General features: G+C 43.0%; 1 protein-coding gene across 1 annotated transcript; it reads left to right on the top strand.

Moving 5' to 3' along the window:
• Window positions 1-305: 305 nt before the first annotated feature.
• Window positions 306-7,899, top strand: ccr10 (chemokine (C-C motif) receptor 10; the record flags this gene model as incomplete). The annotated part of the gene is made up of 2 exons (XM_083787441.1): window positions 306-1,320; window positions 6,734-7,899. The coding sequence occupies 2 exons, from the start codon at window positions 306-308 to the stop codon at window positions 7,897-7,899; spliced, it is 2,181 nt and encodes a 726-aa protein (XP_083643567.1).
• Between the last annotated feature and the right edge of the window lie 1,038 nt (window positions 7,900-8,937).

Genomic DNA, 8,937 nt, shown 5'->3' with positions numbered 1-8,937 from the left:
GTCACTTGCATGCCATTAATAATAATGTACGAATGATTATCTTTTCTCACATCTCTATTCTTTGAGTCATCGATATTGAATTGAGATTGTGAGATTCCTGGATTCTGAACTGATAGAAATTGGGTACCAGTACTGGTTAAGGATTCAGGAACGATCATTCTCTATAGATTTTCTATAAAACTGGGTTTGTCAATCAAATTGACCTGAATTGAAATGTACTGTTAAGTTTAGGTTGATTACAGAGAGACGACTTCAGCTAGCTTGTATTATTAACTGATTATTCTTCCTTTATTTTCCCACCAGCTATGACTGACGCCTATGAATACGATGGATATGACTACTATGACAATGCAACTGATGATTATGACAACTCCACTTTGCTCTTCACCTCCACTCTGACTGAGTGGTGTGAAGCCGGCGAGTATGAGCTGGCCATCAAGGCCTTCCAGTCATGCATTTTCTTCTTGGTCTTCCCGCTGGGTGTGGTGGGAAACTCCCTGGTGATCGCCACGTTCACTCTCTACCGCCGTCTCTCAGTTCGCTCAATGACCGATGTGTTCCTCTTCCACCTGGCGCTGGCCGACCTCCTGCTGCTCCTCACGCTCCCGCTCCAAGCCATCGACACTCACCTGGGCTGGATCTTCACCGATCCTCTCTGCAAGGCTACACACGCCTGTTACTCCATCAACACGTACAGTGGGCTGCTGCTACTAGCTTGCATTAGCATTGACCGCTATGTGGTGGTAACGCGGGCCCAGAAGGCACTCCGGCACCATAACCAGATGCTAACGGCGGGCAAACTCATCTGTTTGGGGGTGTGGCTGATCGCCCTGATCCTCAGTCTGCCTGAGATCCTGTTCTCTGGTGTGTCAGGTTCAGGGACTGATGCATATTGTGGACTTCAAAGGGGTGGACGGGTCAAAACGGCTACCTATGGAGCCCTCATCTCCATCTTCTCCCTGTGTTTCTTAGTCATGATCTTATGCTACTCTGCGATTGGTCTAGTCCTCTGCAAGGGACGCAGACACAGGCGTGGCAAGGTGTGGCAGCACCAGCGTACCCTTAAGCTGATGATGTTGCTGGTGTTGGTATTCCTGGTCTTCCAGCTGCCCTACACCGTGGTGCTGGCACGCAAGATGGCCGGCCACTTCTGTGGCCCCGTGTGGGAGTACGTGACCTGCACCTTAGCCTACACCCGCTGCTGCCTCAACCCCATCCTCTACGCCCTAGTCGGCGTACGTTTTCGTAGCGACATCCTGAGGTTTCTAAACAATGCCGGCTGCCTATGTGGATTCCCTGTGGGGTCGCGACCAAACAGCTGTACGTCCATGTCTCGCTCATCACCTGCCGTGACCTCAGTCTCAGCTTTCGCACCCACACCTTCTCTCCACAGCCCCTCTGGCATTAGGGGGGGAACCCATCATCAGCAACTCTCATCCCGAGTCGTTTTTGTTCCAAAGAATCAAATTAATTAATCTATAACTTAATGTTGAACACCTGAATAGCATGCACAGATGCTGAAATGAAAGGTATTTTACAATACTCAGGGTGCACTGCACCACATACTGTAACTGCAACATGCCCAGTTTGGTTTTCCCTGCAGTGTGTTGAATGTCCTTCCCCCTCTCTGACATCAGATTGTCTCTCAACTTCATTGCTCTATCTATGAAGAGTATCTTGGCCTATAGAAGTCTGTGCTGTGCAAAAGGGGATAATTTCCAATAGATTATCGATTCAGCCTTCTTGTTCTTTCATGTAACGGCAGAGGTCCAACTCTGTGCCGTGGAGGTGCCACGCCCGCATCTCTGGTCCCAGCTCCAGTCGAAGAGGCTGGCTTCCGGGGGTGGTCTGTATAAGGGGCAGGTGGTGATTATATGGCCGGTGGTCTGCTCAGGGTCACCGCACTCGATTCAGCAATGCATCGAGATTCTGCATCGCAGCAATGTGACATAATCGAAAATCAAAGTATTAGTTTATTGGCCACTCATATCACACCACTGAAGGCAATTTTTTTTGCCATCGGCAGATTCACGTATATAGTCCAATATATATTTATAAAATATATAGCTGTAGGCCTATATAATATTCGGCTATATAATTCTAACAAAAATATGTTATTCAGTATCTGACTGCTTGTATTGACTATTGATTTTTTTTTCCATGTTGTGTAGTAATAGGCCTATAGAAAAGTGTAATGTGCATGCATTAATTATAGTCTGACTTATCAGCACAGAAGGACATTCACTGATATACACACACACGCTAGACTGTGTAGAACAACAGCGGTGCTCTTTATTCTGTCCATCGCCGCCTATATCACCTCTGTGTACCAAACATGGCGCTATGCGCCCCCTCGTGGATAAAATACAACAACGTCAAATTAACAAAGTTATCTAAACTAATTTGCTCATATTCTATTTAAATCTCATTTGTCTTATCTGTTTTTATGTACAGCATTGTTTTCCATTTTCTTGAAACACCAAAGTGACCTTTTGAAAATATATTTGAGTGACCTACATGTGTGAATAATATAATATCAATTTGTGGTCAGTACACAGCCTAGCAATACAATGTAAACATATTGTACATACAATAGAGTTTTGAAAATAGGAACTGGATTATGTTTTGCACCATCAAGGTGACAGCAAAATGAGATTAGGCCTACATGGTTTAAAAAAATAAAACGTTTGCATTTGTTGTGTCCTTGTTGACCTTGGGTGTGACAACCATCCAATTTATGACACAAATCTGCTGAATGTTACCATTACATATTTAACACACAACACAAACTATATTCATTTAAAGTAGGCCTACCGACAAACGCACTTTTCACATGATAGTACAGTATCTATATACTTTCGTGAATTCAGAAATGTCTTTATTAAAATTACAATATTTATGTAATGTTACATTCACATTTTTAAATAATAAATGGCAGAATTATGTGTGCCTAATTTGGTTCATGTTATGCCAGATATCACACCATGGATTAAATAATTATCTTTGACAGAAAAAATGGAATCTTCCGATGCAGGTAACATTACTTTACTTTACTGTGAATCTGGAGGAATTTATAGAAGACTCTATGTACATTTTAACAACTGTACTTCACTTCCCCTTGTGCAATTAATACTAAATGACATTAAGCCAGACACTCATCATCGATATCAGTCGATGATAATCAATAAATGGATCATAAGAAAGATATGTCTTGGGGAATTATTTATATTAAACAAGAGCTATTATGATACATATACATGCTGTTCTAGTCGGCTGACACTTTAAAAACAGAACTTCAAACCTCTTTCTTTCAATTCTCCTCTTCCATTCACACGTAACGTAACTGTATCACACAGACCATATGACAATCATGCCCTCTGATTAGTCATTTCTCCTTTTCACTTGTGAATAACAGTAACATATCAGTCAAAGTCATGTAAGTCAATCACTGTCAATTATCCAACATGGAGATGGCCCCAGGCCCGTCTACCTGATCTGCAGATTGCCTGCAGGCATGTCTCTGTTGCAGCTCTGTTTCTTTAAGACAGAATGAGTTTTGTGTCTGTGCACCTACTGTATGGTACAGGTCTTTAAAAGGGCCAAGCTTGGCTGTGGCACTGCCTCTTTCAGTTTTTCCTCAGGGCACCAATTTGGTGGATCTATTGCAGAGTGCCTGTTCAAAAGCGTTTATCTTTTGTCTATGTGCCACACCGCAAACGGCATCCTGTTGGCTGCAACACATGACTGACACAGAGGGTTTGGACATTCTCTCTGAAGAGAGCAAATTATATGCTTTGTTTTCTGATTATTTACATTATAGTCTTGACTAAACTGTTCTTACTGCTCTTTACCATTGTGTTCTCTCCTCTTTTGCTGTGACTTTTGTGGTCATCATAAATGGGGGCTTTAATTGTGATTTGTGAACCTGGTGTAAGTCTTATATTTGTCAGGTTTTAGCAGAGATAAATACCCTAGTTTTGATGCATATGGTTTGTACAGAAACCTGTAGGTTATTCTGTATTTTTTGTTATATTCTTTCTACAATGTTGAGGAACCAAAACCAAAACTGGTCAGATCAAGTGACTTTATCTACTGGGGAAATCCAGTAGATGTAAGCAATATTTTCCTCAGTTGTGTGTCAGGTTTGTCAGCTGTTTGTTATTTTTGGATATTGTCCATGTGGTTAGTATACTGTAGTTGTCTTGGGGGGCACCGCATGCTTCCCCAGTGCAGGCAAGCTACAATTCAGTACATTGTAGTACAGTATGCCACCACTGGTTGCCCATCAGTTCACATAATGAAGATTAGGATTGAGGTAACAATTTCTTTTTTTTTTTCTATCTATCCATTGGTGAGAAAGCAAAGCACCATTTATGGTTGCTTATTTGTAGTTGCAAATTGTAGCCTACATATCTATCAAAATGATTAAACACAAAAAAGCTTAGTTGAGAGCTTATTTAATTATTGTGCCAAAGGCCCCTGTCTGCCCGCCTGCCACAGAAGTGTCATGCAAGTTCAATGAAAGATATTCTCTGCTTTCACAAGAACAATAGGCTTCACTAATCTACACTGAGTCGCTGACTTTAATTTATGACTTTGACTTTTGACTTCATTTACATACACACCTGTCTCCAACTGCCTCAGCAGCCCAGCCGTTATTCACCTGAGGCAAAGCCAGCTTCTCCAATCAATGAGCCACTGTCTGTAAAACTGGACTCTTTCTATTAATTCACTGCCAGTTTATAACCAATGTTACTTGTTGTTATTGATTCAGTGTTTTATTCCTAGGCTTTTAAGACTTTTGGCACTATCTTGGGTGCACCTTACCCTTTATCCCTAAATGTCTTTGCCATATTTGACTATTTTACTATTTTAAAATAGTCCAACTAGCCGATTTACGACATCTCCATCAAAATAGTAAAAAATGGCAAATACGTTTAGGGATAAGAGGTAAGGGTGGCGCAAGATATAGCAGTATTATATAATTATTTGCAGGATCTGCCGATACCGATTCTGACCGATTCCGATATTATGCAGAGGACCACGATGGAAAAAGCCTAGGCCCTAGTGGCCTCTTGGGCCAAAGCCTGTTAATAAAGTCTATACTCTTTCTTTTCCAAGTGTCTGTTTTCACAACTGAATGAGATGAGTACACAAATTAGACTAGAGGTACTTTTGATTTATACTGATAATGATATTTGTATGGCCGATATGGCCTATTCCGATTATGCTACCGATTATATTGTGCATCCCTAATAAAAAGTAGTTTATTAACACATTTCAGTATATGTAAACCCTCTCTGCTGCCAACTCCTCCTACTATTCTAACATGATCAGAGCTAGAGAAGGCAACACCAGAGCCCTCTTCTCCAGTGAACCATCTACACTACAGCCACCCAGCACCCTCTCTGTACCTACAGCTGCTCTCATCTGACCTTCCATCACAAAGCTTTCCATCACAAATTATTTAAAGGTTGGTAGATATATTTCATAAGATCATGTCAGCAGTTTATGGATTTTTTTTTATCAAATGAAGCTATGCCAGTTAATATGTTATAATACTGTGTTTATGATGAGTCAGAGCTTTATGGAATGTTATTATCCCTTGCATAAATATTAGTCATAAGCACCTCATGATTTATCGTACCGTAACCACTGCCTGACAAAATTGCATCAGGAGTCAGGAGACCACGGTGTATGTAGAAATGAGAAAAGCATATAGACATTTGCATATTCACTATAGACGGTACATTTGTAGATCGATTGATAGACTGTACGCGTCCAGAGACGCAGAGCAGGTGTTTAGAGGCCGAATCTAAATCTACTTTTATTCTCATTAATTTTGGTTTGGTTCTCTTGGCCCTACTTACTATGGCACCTCTCCTTGATTGATTGATTTAATGTTTGATTCACAGTATGCAGAATGGGTACATTTCAAACGAAAGTCAATACAAAAACTGTTACTGTGGACGACACCATGATAAAGCATTACACTTGTTTACAACAGGGTCCACCATTTTCAATTCATCAGAACATTAAACAAATATACAAAATATATAAAAACAGGAAATCGTGATCATAATCATGAACAAAGTAAAAACAGGGGAAAACATGTACAGTATGGGGAAAAATGGGGTGTGGGGGTGGACTCAGACTATAAGGGGGAGGCGTCATAAGGCGTCCTGTGGCACTGAGTGAGTTAATTATGGGGGCCAGTTTCGAATTACAGCCGTCCGTAGGTGCTCTGTGAGAGTGATTTTGAAGGAGTCAAGGGTTGTTTGAGGCGAATCTGGGTTGGTACATGGGTATCTATGTAGCAAATCTTTTAGACCAGACCCATTGCAAGATGCTGTACTCTGTCACCAACCCTAAGCCATTCCAGCCTATCAAAATGGGCAAGGGTGAGGTGTTTTCGGGGAGTGAGGCCAAGTAGTAGCCTGACCAGAGTTTCATGCTATGTCACCTGAAGTGGGTCAGGATCTAAGAGGGTGGTTGTCCAATGAGATTGTGTGATGTCACATCAGGTCCCCAGATTCTGAACTTGTAGAAATTGGGTTGATGAGTCATGACCTAAATTCATTTTGGCATTGTCTTTGAAGAGATTCTCTACTGGTTTGTCAACAACATTGAACTAAATAGAATTGTATTATGTTGAAATGTGGTCCATTAAAGTTTGCTGTAACTTCAACTCCCTTGGTGATAACTGATTATTCTTCCTATATTTTCCCACCAGCTATGAATGTCACCCCCCAAAATGATGGATATGACTACTCTGACAATGCAACTGATGATTATGACAACTTCTCTTTGCTCTTCAACTCCACTCTGACTGAGTGGTGTGAAGCTGGCAAGTATGAGCTGGCCATCAAGGCCTTCCAGTCGTGCACCTTGTTCCTGGCCTTCCCGCTGGGTGTGGTGGGAAACTCCCTGGTGATCGCCACGTTCACTCTCTACCGCCGTCTCTCAGTTCGCTCAATGACCGATGTGTTCCGCTTCCACCTGGCGCTGGCCGACTTCCTGCTGCTCCTCACGCTCCCACTCCAAGCCATCGACACTCACCTGGGCTGGATCTTCACCGATCCTCTCTGCAAGGCTACACGCGCCTGTTACGCCATCAACACGTACAGTGGGCTGCTGCTGCTAGCTTGCATTGGTATTGACCGCTATGTGGTGGTAACGCGGGCCCAGAAGGCAGTTAGGCTCCGTAACCAGATGCTAACGGCGGGCAAACTCGTCTGTTTGGGGGTGTGGCTGATCGCCCTGATCCTCAGTCTGCCTGAGATCCTGTTCTCTGGTGTGTCAGGTTCAGGGACTGATGCATATTGTGGATTCAAAATGTGGGACACAATGTATCAAAATGGCGGGTCACAATGGCCACGATGGATCAAAATTGCCACCTATGGAGCCCTCATCATTGTCTTCAGCCTGTCCTTCTTAGTTATGATCATATGCTACTCCGTGATTGGTCTAGTCCTCTGCAAGGGACCTGGCCGTGGCTCGAAGCACTGTCACAGCGTACAGTTGATGATGTTACTGGTGTTGGTATTCCTGGTCTTCCAGCTACCCTACACCGTGGTGCTGGCACGCAAGATGGCCGGCCACTTCTGTGGCCCCGTGTGGGAGTACGTGACCTGCACCTTAGCCTACACCCGCTGCTGCCTCAATCCCATCCTGTATGCCTTAGTTGGCGTACGCTTCCGCAACGACGTCCTTAAGTTTTTCCACAATGCCAGCTGCCCGTGTGGACTCCCTCGGGCGCGGCGAGAAGAGAGTTGTAGTCTGCGTATGGTTCCGCAACAACATCCAAAAGTGGCTCAGGAGGTAGAGCAGTCATTTGGGAACCAGAGGATTCCTGGTTCAAGCCCGGGCTCCTCTTTGCTTAGTGTCGAACTGTCATGACTCGTTGAGCAAGAGGCAACGCCTAATCCTCCCTGGGTGCTGTATTTGCCTACTGCTCCTGATAATTAGAAAGGGTTAAATGCTGAAGATAAATTGTACATGTGGAGAATGTACTCAACAGCTCAGCATAAGTGTTAGGATATAATGGCTTGGGAAATAATTTGTGCTGAAGATGTAAAATTGATGTACAGTAGGCTAGAGATCAAATAATTGACTATTTGTTGCAAATATTAACTTTTTCATGTTCAATGTTTCATGTTCAAATGCTGTTTAATGCTGTTTTTATCTACAGTCTCCTATTTGAATAAATACGGTTTCATTTTTGGTCTAGTGGTTAAGATATTGGACTTTCACGCGGGAGACCTGAGTTTGAATAACTCAACATGGGTCTGATTCTCTCCATTGTTCACGCAATCACATTATTATCAACATGACTCTGGATGTGTCAAATAAGGTGTTCCTATAATACACCTATCACTAAAGGTTTGAAAACATAGTACACACACACACACACACACACACACACACACACACACACACACACACACACACACACACACACACACACACACACACACATGGCAGTTGAGACACGTGAGTGCTTATACATTTTGGCAGATGATGAAACATATGAACTTATGTCCTTAGCTAATAGGTCAACAATTCTGTCGTGCCTAGCAATGTACATTCCCTTATATACATAGCAGCCATTAAGAATATGTGACAGTGTTTCTGTAACTGGAGTGTGGTCATGGTGCAGACAATGAGGAGGAAACGTGTTAGGGTACCACAGAGAGAGATTGAGTCTGGTTGGAAGGACCTGTAATCTGGCTTTGACTGTAAAGGTGACTATGTCCTCATCGACTACATAATTCTTGAATATTGTATGAGATACGGTGTGGTCTGCATCGGGAAGGCAAGCTAGCACACACACACACACACACACACACACGCACACACACACGCACGCACGCACGCACGCACGCACGCACGCACGCACGCACGCACGCACACACACACACACACACACACACACAC

Source organism: Protomyctophum parallelum (assembly GCF_964188405.1).
Source record: "Protomyctophum parallelum genome assembly, chromosome: 17".
Taxonomy (NCBI): domain Eukaryota; kingdom Metazoa; phylum Chordata; class Actinopteri; order Myctophiformes; family Myctophidae; genus Protomyctophum; species Protomyctophum parallelum.
Note: the sequence above shows the minus strand (reverse complement) of the source record. Positions and strands in the feature narration are given on the sequence as shown.